General features: G+C 41.1%; 1 protein-coding gene across 6 annotated transcripts in view; it reads right to left on the bottom strand.

Annotated features, from left to right (window-relative positions):
• The window catches only part of LOC148508445 (epsin-1-like), a 130,457-nt gene that overhangs the window by 58,739 nt on the left and 55,348 nt on the right, over positions 1-16,370 (bottom strand). For 3 of the 6 annotated variants that reach the window (XM_088444553.1, XM_088444552.1, XM_088444556.1), the window contains 2 exons: positions 6,596-6,732; positions 3,136-3,210 (listed from right to left, as the gene is read on the bottom strand). In XM_088444553.1, the coding sequence (XP_088300679.1) occupies positions 3,136-3,210; positions 6,596-6,732 (212 nt within the window). The remainder of the gene's footprint in view (positions 1-3,135; positions 3,211-6,595; positions 6,733-16,370) is intronic. The other 3 variants (XM_088444555.1, XM_088444557.1, XM_088444554.1) reach the window with 2 other exon arrangements.

Genomic DNA, 16,370 nt, shown 5'->3' with positions numbered 1-16,370 from the left:
ATCTGTATCACAAAAGTGCAATTTAGAGAAAAAAAACACAACAACAAGACAAAGCAGAGCTATTTTGGGGGCTGGAGAATAAAAAGTTCATATCATTGTAAGGTAAGGGTAATGCTATTCAATGTTACTTGTGAAGTATGCTAAAAGTCTAATACTGCAAAATAAAAAAAACATCGTAGTTAAAATGTGCATAAAAACTGAGAAATGTAACATTTTATTGATGTAGTAGAACAACCAATTTGAAAATATAAAAAAAAGATATATATATAATTATTTTTTTTTTTCTCTTCAACTATATGGTTTTAATTCAGTACAATTATTACTTAATGTACATCTATTCTTGGTAGTTGAAAAGTATTAACCAAATAAAAAATTTCTTCCCTGAAAAGAACATGGACCCTATTCAGAGTTGGACATAAAGCAAATTGCAGCTTTTTTGGCTCAAATTTTTTTTCTTAAGGTGCGTACACACTAGACGATATTTTGAACGTTAACGATATTGCTAACTATCGTCCAGTTTTTACGAAAAAACGATGAACGATAACGACGCGCAGTCACGCAGGTCGTTGGTCTTTGTCGTTCATCGCCCTAACAAGCAGGCCAACCTGACAATATTGTCAGGTTTTTTGCATGTTTGGGGATGAGGGAGGGAGCCCGGTACTGAACGATATCGTTCATAATATCGTTCAGTATGTGTGCTCTATGTTGTTAACGATATTGAGCACACACCTGCCAGGGAATAAAGCTCTGTGGAGGTACATGTCTAGCGGCAAGTTGTCAACCAGTGAAAAGGATGGTCGCAGGCTTCTCCTGATTGGACAAATGCATCTAAGATGCACCCAAATAAAACTGCTACGGATGCGATTTAAAACAAAGATTACATAATCAAGCTCTTAGATAAAGTTAGGCTCCTTGAGAAATCTCACAAAACTCACTCTCTCTCTGGTGATACCTACCTGGACCTTTCCTCAGCTAAGGCGGCCCAACAGACTCCTTAGTTAAAAGACAAAATTGGCCTCATCTAAGTGTAGACAAAGTATACCTCTGGGGTGACAAACCTGGGAGAATGCTTGCAAGGGCACTTCAGGCCCAACGAGCCCAAACTTACTTACACTCCATATAAGATTGGAAGAGCGTCTCCACCTTTGACAAAATTGCAGAGGCCTTCCACAATTACTATTCAAAACTTTATAATTTGAAAAAAATGACCGACCCACTGATGAAACTATTTTTAGAAGTGAAACTAGGGATTACTTATAAAAGTCCAGTTCCCATGTATATATCTGAAGAGATGTGCGATGTTCTCAAAAAGCCATTTAAAAGAGAGGAATTGGACGCAGCGCTCCTGGCCTCCCCTACTGTTAAAGTATCGGGAAGCCACCCGGGCTCTAATCATATCAAGGCATACTCAAGCCTTGTTTTAAGCAGAGAAGCAAACGGTAACACAGAGGTGATTCACTTGATACTACATGCTATGGATCGCGGCCCAATGAGGGCCTCGCCTACAGACACAGAGAAGGCATTTTACGGAGCAGACTGGTGTTTCATGACAGGTGTGCTTGAGAGCTGGGATTAGAGCCGCAATTTTTGCACAAAATATATCCCTCAAACAAGATTCTAATAAATGGTGCCCTTTTGAACCCCTTATTCATCCGTAATGGTACGAGGCAGGGGTGTTCCCTATGGCCCCTTGCATGTCCTATGCATGGAGGCCCTTGCAAGAGCAATCAGTTTATGGGTCAAATAATAAAATCAGCATTTCCTCTCTTTATTTACAGATGACATCCTCGCCATCATTGCCAATCCAGTGACTTTACTCCTCGCAAAATTTGCGAGATCTGGCTACTTGTCGAATTTTAAGATGAACTTTTAGAAATCAGTGACTCTGAATAGCTCTACACTGGGGAATATTGTAGCTGGACTCCAACATCTGTTACTTGGAAGTCACCATGACCAAAGATAACCAACTTGTTCCAACTGCATTTCCTGCCTTTACTGGCTCGATGCAAATTTGTCTGGGCAGATAACTAGACCTACTTAGGAGACACCTACTAGATATTAGTCGAATGGGGGTCTTCAGCTTTCCTGTTTTATCAGCTATTACCACTCTTCTCACTTAGCACGATTTCCAACTCTCTGAACTCCATATCACAGTTTACGTGCATTTAGTTTTAGGAGCTCTCAGTTCCCGTGATGCTACTTTTGTTTCCAAGTTCCTGATTCCTATGACATTTGACTTTAATATCTGCTTCTGATGCACTGGATGACACGTCATGCTTGTGGAACTGTATATTGTCATTGTGTTATTAAAAAAATAGCATAAAAGCAAGATTACAGTATATTGAAACTCGTTAAAAAAAAATTTACGTTTACTACATCAATTTGGGAAGGGGAAAGCTACCCATTTATTAGTGTGCAATAAAAAAAAATAAAATGTAAAAATTTAATATTTCCTTCGTTCGATTTGCATGTAACAGGCTCCAAGCTATTTGGTTATTACCTGAAGTCTCTGGCCATCTACTACAGTGTATATAATTAGTGTACTGTATTTTTTTGCATCTTTTATGCCCACAGTAAACCACACCTACTATTGTATTCCATGTACATCTGCTCCTTTTACTGGTTGTGGGAGAGAGGCAGATTAGCTAACCATGCAGAATTGATCACACTCAGTTTTCCACCATCTCTGAATAGTTCACAAAATAGGGATTTTTTTTTTGCTAGTTCTGCCGCATTTTACTTTGCGTCCAACTCTAAATAAGGCCCAATGTCAGGTTTTCCAAAAAGGCGACTGATCATTTAAAAAAAGGTGGGAAAGTATATAGGAAGGTAATATATAGTTTGAAATAATATGGTTTATTCATGAAGAAACGTCTAGTAAACCAGTAAAAGATTGGTCTTACTGGGGAAAGGAAATCATGATCTGTTCTCCAACTCTCAATCTAAGCAAGTGGTCAGCGTAATGAAGCAAAAAGGCGGTTAGTGGAGGTTAATTAGCACCCCACCTTCATCCTCTCCCTCATAAAAAAGCAGCAGAAAAAGCAGCAAGACAAAAGGACTGCTGTCAAGGGACTGATTGTTATAATTACTATTATAATTATAGTTTTGTTCTGGTACAAAACTCATCAGCTCTACCTTGTCGTGTTCCTCTTTGCTCAAGCTAAGTGCAAGCTGAAGCTGCAATTCCTCTTCGGACACAGCAGGAGGGGGCTGGGAAAGAAAAACAAAATAAAAGCACAAGACACCAGCATGGTGGGGACAAAAAAAAAAAAATTCAAAACATGGACGGTAGGAAGGCAGATGAAAACAGATAAAAGAGATAAAAGACCATATACAGCCATAAATACCACAGCTTCAGTTCTTAATATGGATCTAGGATTGCAAAATAAACAAAGGGGCAACAGATTTAGGTCTGCAATGTAAATAGCCAATATCAGCATTCCAACTTGCATTGCATGAAATGCAGATTTTCGCGCAAGTTCATTAGAACATGTGAGAAACAGACCGACCTTAAAATTGGTAAACACTTGTGAATGGTTGCTCTAAAATAGCGTCATAGCCTTGGCATTATTTCAATCTGGTTCATCAGCATAATAAATATAAAGCCAGACAATTAAGATGTTGTATTTTGCATAACTACAATATTGCATGCCTTTGAACCACACAAATGTGTGTTACATTCAGAAGGCACTGCAAAAACTAAAGTGCTGAAGCTGTAGATACTCTGGCCATAAAAACCAACTAATAAGAACCAAGAATAAAACCTGTTAAATATAAATCAAGAAAGAAAAAAAAAAATCTCAGCAACAATGGCACATGCTGGCAATGGGAGGTAAGGGGAGAAGGACAAAAAGTTCATGATATTGGGTGGAGATGTGTGTGGGAGGAGGTTCCTTTATCTGGTCCAAAACAGGAAGACCATGATCATTTTCATGGGGCATAATCTCTACAGATAACTTCCAGCTAGATGTGTTCTGTAGGGCTATAATGAAGCCTAGTATAAAATGACATTGGTTCTTTTTGTGGACAACTCTTGAGACTCTGACCTTCAACTGGAGCTACTGTATGGTAATCATCAGCAGAAAACCTTTACACAGAAGAAATACAGATTTAATCAAGGTAATGCTTGATAACTTAACAGTTCCTGTACAAACAAAACAATGTTGGTACACTCAAAGGGTAATTAAAGCATCAAACTTAAGATAAAATTATAATATCTCTGTGTTTGGAGCTCATGGTGTCAATGCTTGCACACTTGTTGTGCTTGATATCACCAAGCTCTCACCATTTCCCCTCTTCTGCCAAACTCAAAAGTCACTTCTCTCTACCGCTCTTCATCCTCCTTGATTTATCTGCTGCCTTTGATACAGGTGACTGCCCCCAGTCCTTCAAACAATCCAGTCCATCATTCTCGGTGACAATGTCCTCTCATGGTAGAATTACTACCACTCATTTTCTGTTTCTACCTCCCCTCCATCCTCCTCCACTACATATGTCCCAAAGGGTCTATTCTCAGCCTTCTCCCCCTACAATTCCTCTCTTAGAAATCTCATAATCTGCTCCTGTCTATAATACCATCTTTTTACGCTAATGAGAAATTAAATGTACCTCTCCTCCCTGAACGTCTCTCTCCATATTCTCTCTTATACTGATTTTCTGACATCTCTTCCTGGATATCCCTGAGCGTTTTGAAACTTAAAAAGACCAAACCTCAACTGTTCCCATCACCCCCTTCTCCAGGATCTCGTCCCCACTCTCACTCTGCTGAAGACATCACCCTCTCCTCTATCCCCCAAGTCCTGGGTTTCATTGACTCCTTCCCACCCACATACAGACACCCTCTTAATCTTGCCACTTTGACTCCTACATCTCTAGCATGACCCGCTCTTACCTCTGATGCCACAAAACTCTAATACTTATCACTAGGCTGGTCTTATTGTAACCTCCTCCTCCCTAGCCTCCTTACATTCAATATGTCACCACTTAAAAACTGTCCTTAGCACTGCTGCTCAAACCAGATTTTCCTCTTACTGCACAGAAAGGGCTTTCCCCCTCAGCACCTGGCTTCATGGTCTATAGCAGTGTTGACACTCCAGCTGTTGTGGAACTATATATCCCAGCATGCCCTGCCACAGTTTTAGCATGCCCTAATAGCAAAACTGTAGCAGTGCATGCTGGGTTATGTAGTTCCATAACAGCTGGAGTGTCAAGGTTAGCCAACACTGGTCTACTCTATAGCATCCCCCTCAAAATCAAGTTTAAACTTTTCACCCCCACATATACAGCCCTTAATCACTCCTCTCCATCCTACATCTCTAACCTCCGCTCTGTCCAAACTCCCTACCACCCTATCCTCCACCTTACATCTACTCGGATCACCCCCTCCAAGCCCTGCTGTACTCAAGAACTCACTGCCTTGCCAAGTCTTGCTTTCTACCAGTCTCCACTGCTTCAAACGCACCCTAATAACACAACTTTACATTAAAGTCACCCTACTCTGCACTTGTACTGCTTTCCACGACCTACTCTCATTCCCAGTTCACCATCTGGTCGTTGTATATAAGGTAGGTACACTTAAGTGACATTGGTTGCGCATTCATTCTGGAGCGTGAACTGCTTTTCTCTATCAATGCTCTATAAGACACACCACATGTACAGGAGTGTAAGTCCTGCTATTTACCTGAAGCAAGCTGCATAGCTTTTAAATATATATTCTGGGTAAGAAAAACATTGTTGTGAATGGAACAAACGTCTCAAAATCAGGGTGCATTTCACTGTACAATGCAATAAAATAACCTACGTAAGAATTAACACTATATTACCATTGTGTTATATTGCATTATTAAATATTAATTTCTATAAACCTTATTATTAACCAGTCATCGATGGTTATCCACACATTCCTCAAGTGTGCAAAAAACCATTCATTAATGATCTTTTATCAGTCTTGTGCAAGTAAAGCTGGGTACACACTGGTAGATATATTGCACATTCCATTGAATATCTATAACGCATTGCTGGGTGTGCATAACAGAGATAGGTCTGTGAATGACGTCGTTCACAGACATATCCGATCTGCTGTGCAGCACATAAGTTGGGCGATATAGCTGAAAGACTCATCTGCTGGTGTGTACGGACGACCCAATTGCCCGTACATATGCTGCGGGGACCGCCCAGTTGAGCTCTCAAGCCCGGCACATCGGGCAGATGATTGCCAAGTGTGTATACACATTTAATCGTCAGATAGGTCGGTTCGGCTGACCAGTCGACCTAGTGTGTACCCAGCTTTAGACAAAATAGGTCAAGGGTCAGATAAGTTGATAAGGTGTTTGTTAAGCTTTGCACTTCTGAGCAATGTTTCCATTCTGAATTGTGAATGAATTCTTTATAGAAAATTGGTTCCTAATTGAGACAAAAAAATAAATGTAACTGTTGGTGACCAAAATGGATTAGAACAATAAAATTTACAAAAACATTTAAACAAACAAGCGCCACTTTCTTTGACACATTATGGTTTCCAATTGGATGGAATTACAAGATTTATAATACATTTTATTTATTTTTTTTAACCCAGGATCCCCCCTTTTGGATTTACCTTTGCTCTTACCTGCTCCGCTTCTTCCTTGCTCATGGCCAGAGCTAGCTGGAGCTGTAGTTCTTCCTCTCCGCTGCTTTGAGGCCAGGCCTGCTCCGCTTCTGTTGCTGGATTCACTGTTGACGATGCAGAAGATGCTGTAAAGAAAAAAAACATTGTATAATAAGGGTTATATTAATAATAGGGTTGTCCAAAAGAGACCCCTTTAACCACTTATGTGACAATTTTTTTCCAAAAACTGCTTAGAAATTGTCAGGTTTTTTATGAAAAAAAAAATTAAAATTATATATTATTTTTTTTAACCAGTAATATTGATTTTGATCAGATCAGATCAATGATCAGAATATTGTGACCAATGTAACTTTGATTTACCCAGTGCCTGCTCCTCTGGGAGCAGCCACAAGGTACACACTGGGGGGTAATAATTTACATTACCCGACGGCTGCTCCTCTCTGCAGACACCGGGTGGGGGGGTCGTGCCATGCTGCCAGATCAGCAGTGATTGACAGCACGGCAGACACTGGGAGAGAGGGCAAGGATGCAGAGGGGCCATTGGCGGCTGCAGGAAGATTACCTTCCGGCAGTCGCCCACTGCGAGCTTGATTGGTCACGTTGTTTGCTAACCATGTCAGTAAGTGCATATCCTGGCGTGGTAGCAAACAATGCAACCATGCCAGGCAAGTGCTTAAGCAAACTGAATACCATTTTAGCCATGAGCAACCACCCACACCAGTAAGTCTGATACCTGTGGTTGCAGTCAATTACAGACACAGTTGTAAAATAGGTTGTTACAGTTGGTGAGTAGAGATGGAAGAGCTTCGAGATACAATTCATAATTAAGTAAAAAGGCAAAAAAGTTTAATCCAACCCGTGCTGGGATCCCAACACCTGTCAGAATCCCGGTGCCAGCATCCCGAAGGCAAGTAGTGGGGTTAGGGGGAGGGTTAGCGTTAGGCACTAGGGGGAGGATTAGGGTTAGGATACCTACCGACAGGTGTCTGTATGCTAACCCTGTCGGGATGCTGGCGTCAGAATTGTGATCACCGGGATCCTGAGCGCCAGCATTCCCTGACCCAACCATCTATAAAATGATAGGTAGAAGTTGATACATCTCCCCCTTGGTTTGTTCTATGGTAAAATTCATGCAATAGATTTAAAATAAAAAAAAATAAAAACCCTTGCTGCAATATGACAAATTAAATTAAGCCTTTTTTACACATGGGTGTTAATAGCAGGAATAATCAAGAGTGTTCTTGAAACCTGGTAAATGTCATTTAGTGCTGCAAATCCTCAAACTAATGCAAGTTGATGAACCCGTACACACACACACACACACACCACACACACGTGACACTACTGCAGGGCAGAAATCTCCACATTCTGCAGTCAGTAAGCCTACAGGAGTGCGATCTGCTACTGCTGAATGGAGTCCACTACTTCCTCAAGTTAGATCTGCAGCTATCCTCTCCTCCATTGACTGGGGAATACCATGCAATAAGAGACTGGTCCAGTTTAGCTTAGTGGCATACAGTGCATCTGAAAAGTATTCACAATGCTTCACTTTTTCCACATTTTGTTATGTTACAGCCTTATTCTGGAGAGCAAGCAGATCAGTCTGGCTTATACCCCAGATATTCCTCAGACACATTTTATCATGATTTCAGCCTTTTATCAGTAGTTGTTGTCTACTTACATACAGTACATCCGGAAAGTATTCACAACGCTTCACTTTTTCCACATTGTTATGTTACAGCCTTATTCCAAAATGGAATAAATTAATTTTTGTCCTCAAAATTCTACACACAATACCCCATAATGATAACGTATAAAAAGTTTGAGATTTTTGCAAATGTAATTAAAAAAAACAAACTAAGAAATCACATGTACATAAGTATTCAGAGCCTTTGCCATGAAGCTCAAAATTGATCTCAGGTGCATCCTGTTTCCACTGATCATCCTTGAGATGTTCCTATAGCTTAATTGGAGTCCACCTGTGGTAAATTCAGTTGATTGGACATGATTTTGAAAGGCATACACCTGTCTATATAAGGTCCCACACATGACAGTGCATGTCAGAGCACAAACCAAGCATGAAGTCCAAGGAATTGTCTGCAGACCTCCGAGACAGGATGGTCTCGAGGCACAAATCTGGGGAAGGGTACAGAAAAAGATTTGCTGCTTTGAAGGTCCCAATGGGCACAGTGGCCTCCATCATCCGTAAATGTAAGAAGTTCGGACCACCAGACTCTTCCTAGAGTTGGCCGGCCGTCTAAACTGAGCGATCAGGGGAGAAGGGCCCTAGTCAGGGAGGTGACCAAGAACCCGATGGTCACTCTTTCAGAGCTACAGCATTCCTCTGTGGAGAGAGGAGAACCTTCCAGAAGGACAACCATCTCTGCAGCAATCCACCAATCAGGCCTGTTTGGTAAAGTGGCCAGACGGAAGCCACTCCTTAGTAAAAATTACATGGCAGCCCGCTGGACTTTGCCAAAATGCACCTGAGGGACTCTCGGACCATGAGACACAAAGATTGTACTCTTTGGCGTGAATGCCAGGCGTTATGTTTGGAGGAAACCAGGCACCGCTCATCACTAGGCCAATACCATCCCTACACTTCCAATCCAACCTGATGGAGCTTGAGAGGTGCTGCAAAGAGGAATGGGCGAAACTGCCCAAAGATAGGTGTGCCAAGCTTGTGGCATCATATTCAAAAAGACTTGAGGCTGTAATTGCTGCCAAACGTGCATCAACAAAGTATTGAGCAAAGGTTGTGAATACTTATGTACATGTGATTTCTTAGTTTGTTTTTTTTATTAAATTTGCAAAAATCATGTAGAGGACGAAAATGAATTTATTCCATTTTGGAATAAGGCTGTAACATAACAAAATGTGGAAAAAGTGAAGCCTTGCGAATACTTTCCGGATGCACTGTATGTAAGTAGACAACTACTGATAAAAGGCTGAAATCATGGCAAATGTGTCTGAGGAATATCCGGGGTATAAGCCAGACTGATCTGCTTGCTCTCCAGCAATTTTAATTTAGCTACTTACCATATAGTATCTCCCTGTGCAAATATGCTTTGACTGGAATGTGTCCACGGTAATAATGCACAGGACACCAAAATTGAGGTAGGGAGTGAATGTTACCAGTTGCCACCATCTGTGATTTGGTAAAAACAAATTTGTCTTCTTCTGGTACAGCCAACTTATCTGCCTCAAACACTGCTTGAAGAACTCTACCAGACCCAGCAACATTGGACATAATAAGGATCCATGCGGCTTTACAGGCCTCCCATTACGAAGAGGAACCAAAATCCATAGTAACATGCCAGTGTGGCAAATCATAAGATATGCCCAGGTACATTAACCCTGTAGAGGGGACAATCTCCACAATGACTTTTTGACCTGAATTAAAATTTCCATAGATCAGAAAGGCTACATTGAGTTTACCGGTAGGAGCAAGGTTGACTCTTGCCAATATTATATGGGTAAATAAATGGCACATAGCTACTTATACCTGTATGTCAAAGTGCAGTCTGCCGATATCATAGTACACTACCAGTCATGTCTTGAGTTAGGTTGTACTTACTTGTGCATGCACAAAGGCGCAGTTGCGATTGAGACACACATCAGAGATGTCTTGGAAAAGTGCCGGGCTTTCTTGGGCGGTAGCAAAGAAGACAGTTAAAAGTGGTCTGTCTTATGGGCGTGTACACGGATGCTTCATCGTTCACATTGGAGGCTGTACTCTGATTGAAAATCTGAACCTACCATAGGGCTGGTGCAAGTTTCCATGGTGCAGGACACACCAGGCAGTATTACATCGTACTACAGGTGCTTACAGTAGGCATCTCAGTCCTTACACATTCACATGCATGGATGTACACCAGGGAAGGGCTTTATAGTAGCATTTGCATGAAGTCACAGACAGACGCAGCTGCAGCCACAACTGAATCAGGCACCTTATGTTCTAATATACTTCTATTACATAGGCTGAATAGGTGGGATAAGAAGAAGAATGACCTATTCAGGGTATTTTAACTATACTAAACTTCTATGCATCTTATGTAGTATGCAATAGGCGGAATCTGCTTAAAAAAAAAAAAATTATAAACAGAGCAACATTTAATATAAAATCCTCATACATTCATGACAAGCATTTAATTAAGTAATAAAAAGATACAAATACTGCAAAAGCTTTACACAATTTCCTGGGTATAGATGAATGAAATGAACTGATAAATCCAACGTGTACCCTCACAGCTTAGCAGTAAAAATCATTGAGAATTGTTTTTGCTGAACCTCCGCAGTGAAGAGAGTACAGATATAAGCTGCAGTTCTGCAGTCTCTGTAGTTAGAAGTTGGCGTTTTATAGGATCTGGGAATAAATTCCTGGATGCCAAGAGCTACTTGGAACTCCATGAGATCACGTCATTACAGAACTGGTGGAAAGGTAATCTTTAAAAAAAGAAGCAATGAGTTGTTCAGTGAAAATCACCTTTTCTGCCACCTCAGGTCGGCCCATGATCCAAATTGTGCTCTTCAGATTGCAGTTCACGGCATCTACCCCCCTTTCCCCCAAAGCTTTAACCTTGAGCTGCAGCTCTCATAGTAGTGGGGTGCACTAAAATGTTGTCCTCCACTAAAATACATCTGGTATTCTGAGTTCTTGGTTGTCTCACTGAATTTGTGAAGGAATGGACCAATAAAGGTCTGGATGGACTGGAGATGGTAAAATTTGCCAGTGAGGATAGTTGGCTGTTCGATATAGCCACCATTACATCTACCGGTTATGGCCGATAAGAGAATCAATTGCCACAAGATGGATCCAAATGTATGGTCTGCATGCTGCAAGGGTGAATGGCCAGTTTCACTATGGCAGATGCACACACTGTAGAGGCGGTCAATGTTTTTTTCACCTCCAACTGGTTTTCTGCCTATTTCGCAGTGACATACCAACATGCAGGACAAAGTATACAGGAAAGTTACAAGGTCCAAATAAGACCAGGTTAGAACAGTTGCAGGACTAGGGGACTGATTCAGATATGTATGCTAATGCAATAGCTGCAATTTCACACGAACCGCAGCTGTGAAAATATGCTAATAGATCCAAAGCATAGGGACGCCCATTGCTGCCTTCTCATATCAGTCAGACGTCACACACCAGCGTAAACATCGGTTACATCCATGCACACCAAACAACCATGCAGCCCTTGTAGCAGGTCTGACCTGGCTCAAATACAGAGTCTATCCAGACACGCAGAGAGGTCTTACGCTGCGCAGATCGGAATGGCTAATTTATGCATGCTCATTGAACGGCGTTTAAACGGCAAGACACACCTGCATTTGCCTAGCCACCCCCATTACCTCCCCCAAATGCTAACTACCTGTCACTCACTTTGCGAATGAATCCTCTGTGCACCCGTAGTCACAAAACAATCGCTGCAAGTACGCAGTGCATCTTACACACATGCGCAACGGCAAACAATTACTCGATCTGTGTAAAGATCAGCATTGCGTCCACCTTTTATTCAGGCCCTAAGTGCCATAGCTTGAGACTCAGGCCCTCATTCAGCAGTGCACTGCTGAACGTAGACTACCGATAACCGGAAATCTAAGCATGCGCAGGATCCGTTCTGATCATGTGCAGAATGGATCCTGCGTGATAGTCTGCTGCCGTTCTGCGTACAGTCAGTGATTGATGGTGGGGGTGCGGCAAGAGGCCAGGATCTCCGTCGGCTGACTGAGATTTCCTGGCTTCTTTCCCTCATCTGTGATGGCCAGCCTGCCTGATCCCATGTTCCCTCAGCCAGCCGGCAGACATGCAGATGTTCCGATGACGCTTCCATTGACGCAGCTCGGAACATTAATGCATGCAGAAGGCACGACACTGCCTGCTGCATTACCACAGGACAGATATGCAAAGCTCCTTGCGTGCAGCTTTGCAACTCCGTCCACTGCAGAATCAGGCCCACAGACAAATCTGTTCTGTATCATAGACACACAATAGGTGGTTTATTAAGGGCATTTGTATGAGCTCTAAAAAGTCCCTTCTGCTTTATGCCTTTATGTAGAGGAACAAAGAGCATCATTAAAAGTTATATTTTGTTTGCTATAGTTTTTCCTTTTACATTTATAAATACAACACAACATTGGCAGAAATGTGGTAGAGAGTATTAGAGAAACACTCTGGAGGTTTTGAATAAAATGCTGCAAGAACACATCGGTATACAAAATAAAAACACAAAAAAAGCGATTTAAAGATCTGTACACAAATATAATACATTGGTAATGGCAGTGCTAAGTAGTGATAATGACACAAAGAAAATAAAGTGTCCAGGACCAACGCCAGAAAACATTGATAGTTTATAGGTTTTCAAAAGTAACAAAACAATCTGAGATTAGATAAAGGAGGTTAAAGGTCTGTTCGCAGGGTGAGGCAAAATAGTTGCTTAGTTAGTAAGGATGTGAAAAAAACAACAACAAAAAAAAAAACTTTAGTTCATCAAGTTCACTCATTCATAAGTTTTGTTGTACTGATCCACACAAATGTAAAAAAAAAAAACCTGGAGTGGTAGTAACAGTTGTCAATTTAACACCTTAAGGTGCCTATCCACTAGAAGACAGGGAAAAGACTGCACGATTACAACATTTTAATCGTGCAGTCGTTTGTCAGTCTATGATGTGCCTACACTGACCGAGCAGCCGTTCAGTGTAGGCACAATCATCTGCAAACATGCTGAACCTGACGTTATCAGGTTGACCAGCATGTTTGCATGATGATAGATGTCTAAAAGACCACTTTTTTTAATAAAAATCTGCAAACAATTTTCAAACGATCAAACAATGTCAATATCGTTATCGTTCCATCGCTCGTTTTAATCGTCTAGTGGATAGGCACCTTAATGCTGTCCATCCACTAGCAGACCATAGAAACTACAACACGATTAAGACATGGTAATCGTGCTGTCGTTTTGATGTCTGATGAGCCTACATTGAACGAGCAGTCGTTCTGTGCAGGCTCATTCAATCATCTGGCAACATGCTGAACCTGACGTTATCAGGTTGACCAGCATGTTTGTCCGATGATTGATGTCGGAAACGACCAGTGGACGCACGCATCGCTGGTCGTTTTCGACAATAAAGTGCCCGATTTGAGGACGATTTGTAAGCGATTGCACGATAACGTTGTTATCGTGCAATCGCCTGTCAAAGTCACCTGATTGATTTAGTGGATGGGCAGCAAAAGGAGAACAAAAAAAATTGCAACCCACAAGACTGCAAATGAACCATCGCAATGATGTAATCAGGGCCGATTCTAGCTCAAGTGGAGCCCAGGGCGGAAATTTCCTTTGGCGCTCCCCGCCCCCACAAAAATTAACCTCTCTCAGTACAGTTTTCAACATATCAGTTAATAAGTGTATTATGTATTTTACCACACTGTGTGTGTGTGTCAGAACATTGTGCAGGGCTTATTTATTGAACAAAGTTACAAATGTATTTTAATAATGAATTAAATGAAAAAAATAAATAATAAATATCTGGAGCTAGTGGATCTGTTGTTTTAGAATAAATGCGGAGCAATGTTTCCTTTGTTCATTTTAAGGAGTGGATTATACTAGCCTCTCATGTTATGTAGGTTGAAGAATTTATTTATATGGCTCGACTGTTTTGAATTTTACTCAAATACAATCAGTGTAGGCCAGAGGTTCCCAAACTCAGTCTTCCCAAACCCAAACAGTCCAGATTTTAAGGATATCCATGCTTGACCACAGGTGACTTAATTAGTACAGTCAATTTGATTTAACCACCTGTGCTCAACCATGCATATCACATAAGGTGCATACACACACAACGATTTTTTGAACGATTATCGTTAAAGGATATCGTTTAACGATAATGGTTTGAAAAAATTGTTCACTTTCTGAGTCAAACAATGAACGATTATTGTACATGCACGTTCACGTTTGTAGTTCAGTCAGACTTGTCAACTCAACGAATTTCATTAAGTTAATATGCAAAAATCGTTTGTAGTTCATACAAATCGTTCATTACATTTAAATGAACATAGTAAATGAACAATTTTAGTAAACGATTTTAGTTCATTTTTTCAAGGTAGAAAATAGTTTACTAAAATCGTTCATTAACTCAATCGTGTGTGTATGCAGCTTAACACCTGAACTGCTAGGGTGCCTTGAGGGCCGCATTTGGGAACCTCTTGGTGTACGCTATTCAATACACACAAATGTGTCATGCAGGGCCGGCCCCAGGACTACTAGCACCCTGGGCGAGAATCTTTGGAGAACTCAAATTTTCAAATTCAAAATGTTCTTATAAAACAAATCTAATTGTTGGTTGACATCACTAATGCATAGCTTTTCCTGCCATCATGTTTTTAACACATGAATGAGGGGAATATAATTGATTTGTATAGCCACCTGTGTATGCTTACATTAAACGACTGATTGATACAGTGAGTGATATGATAATTGTGGTTTATTAGTAACACAGGAGGACATTTCTGCAACATTGTAATCAAATTGCTTTCCACGCTCAAAAATGTTACAAAATTAAAAATGTCATGTTACATTTTCATTATACAGTCTATGTGCAAGTTTTGATAATTTAAAGCCGTGTATCCACTTGCAGATAAAAATGAGCGATTGAACGATTACCACATCGTAATCGTTCAATCGCTCATTAATTGTGCATAAATCAGCAGTTTAATTTCGGAAACGACCAGCAATGTGCGCTCTCGACATCAATCATCGCCTGAACATGCGGGTCAATCTGCTGATAACGACAGAATGGCCATGTTCAGGGATGAGGGAGGGTGCCTACACTGAACGACATATCGTTCGGTGTAGGCACTACAGGGGGATGAGGAACGACTGTACGATTACGATGTTCTCCTCAAAAAAGGGTTGATTTAATATGAGTACCACTTATTACACATTCTATCCACAAACACTTTTTCCACATAAGTGCCCATAGCAACCAATCAGATTCTAGCCATTATCTTCTAGAAGGTGCTAGATACATTTTAAGTAGAATCTAATTTTTGGCAACATCTCCATCTGTAATAACCTACACTTTAGTGTTATCATCAGCAAATATGAACACTTTTGGGATGGAGGAGAAATTTCTTGTGTGTGTAAAATATTCATGCACTTAAAAAATGTTCACACTTCCTAAGCAGAACCATAACAAAAGTAACAGTGACAATATGTTTTTAAAGGTGCCTATTCATGATGTTAATTATGGGAGTCCGAACAGACCCTGATAATTAACATTCTAACTTGCCGCGGCTTCTGGAGCAATTCATCATTGCTCCGGCGCGGTGACAGCTGATGAGGGAGCGGCTTCACTGCTCCTTTTTGGAGCAGTGAATCTTTTTACTGCTCCTTCCGGAGCAGTGACGGAACTGCGCATGCGCGACCTACAGGTCGTGCATGCGCACAAGAGCCCTGACGTCCGGCGGAAGAAGCGGAGGGATCCGAAACCTCCCTTCACAAACCGGACCTCCTTCCCATAGGGAAGGCGCGGGTTTTGAGCCTGGAGCAGGATCATTCGCCATCTGAATATGGCGAATGCTCCTGCAGTCAAGCTGAATTCTGTCCCCATACTAGTGTATGGGGATAGTGGGCCATTCCGCAAAAGGAAGGTAAGTAGAAGATATCTGTGATATCTCCTGCTTTACCTTCTTGATGAATGGCCCGATAACTTAATTTTTACAATTACAGGTGAAAATGTACATTTACACCTGCTTTTGTAA

This window comes from Taudactylus pleione, unplaced genomic scaffold (assembly GCF_031769625.1).
Source record: "Taudactylus pleione unplaced genomic scaffold, aTauple2 ptg000366l, whole genome shotgun sequence".
Taxonomy (NCBI): domain Eukaryota; kingdom Metazoa; phylum Chordata; class Amphibia; order Anura; family Myobatrachidae; genus Taudactylus; species Taudactylus pleione.
This window is presented reverse-complemented; position numbering and strand designations above follow the sequence as displayed.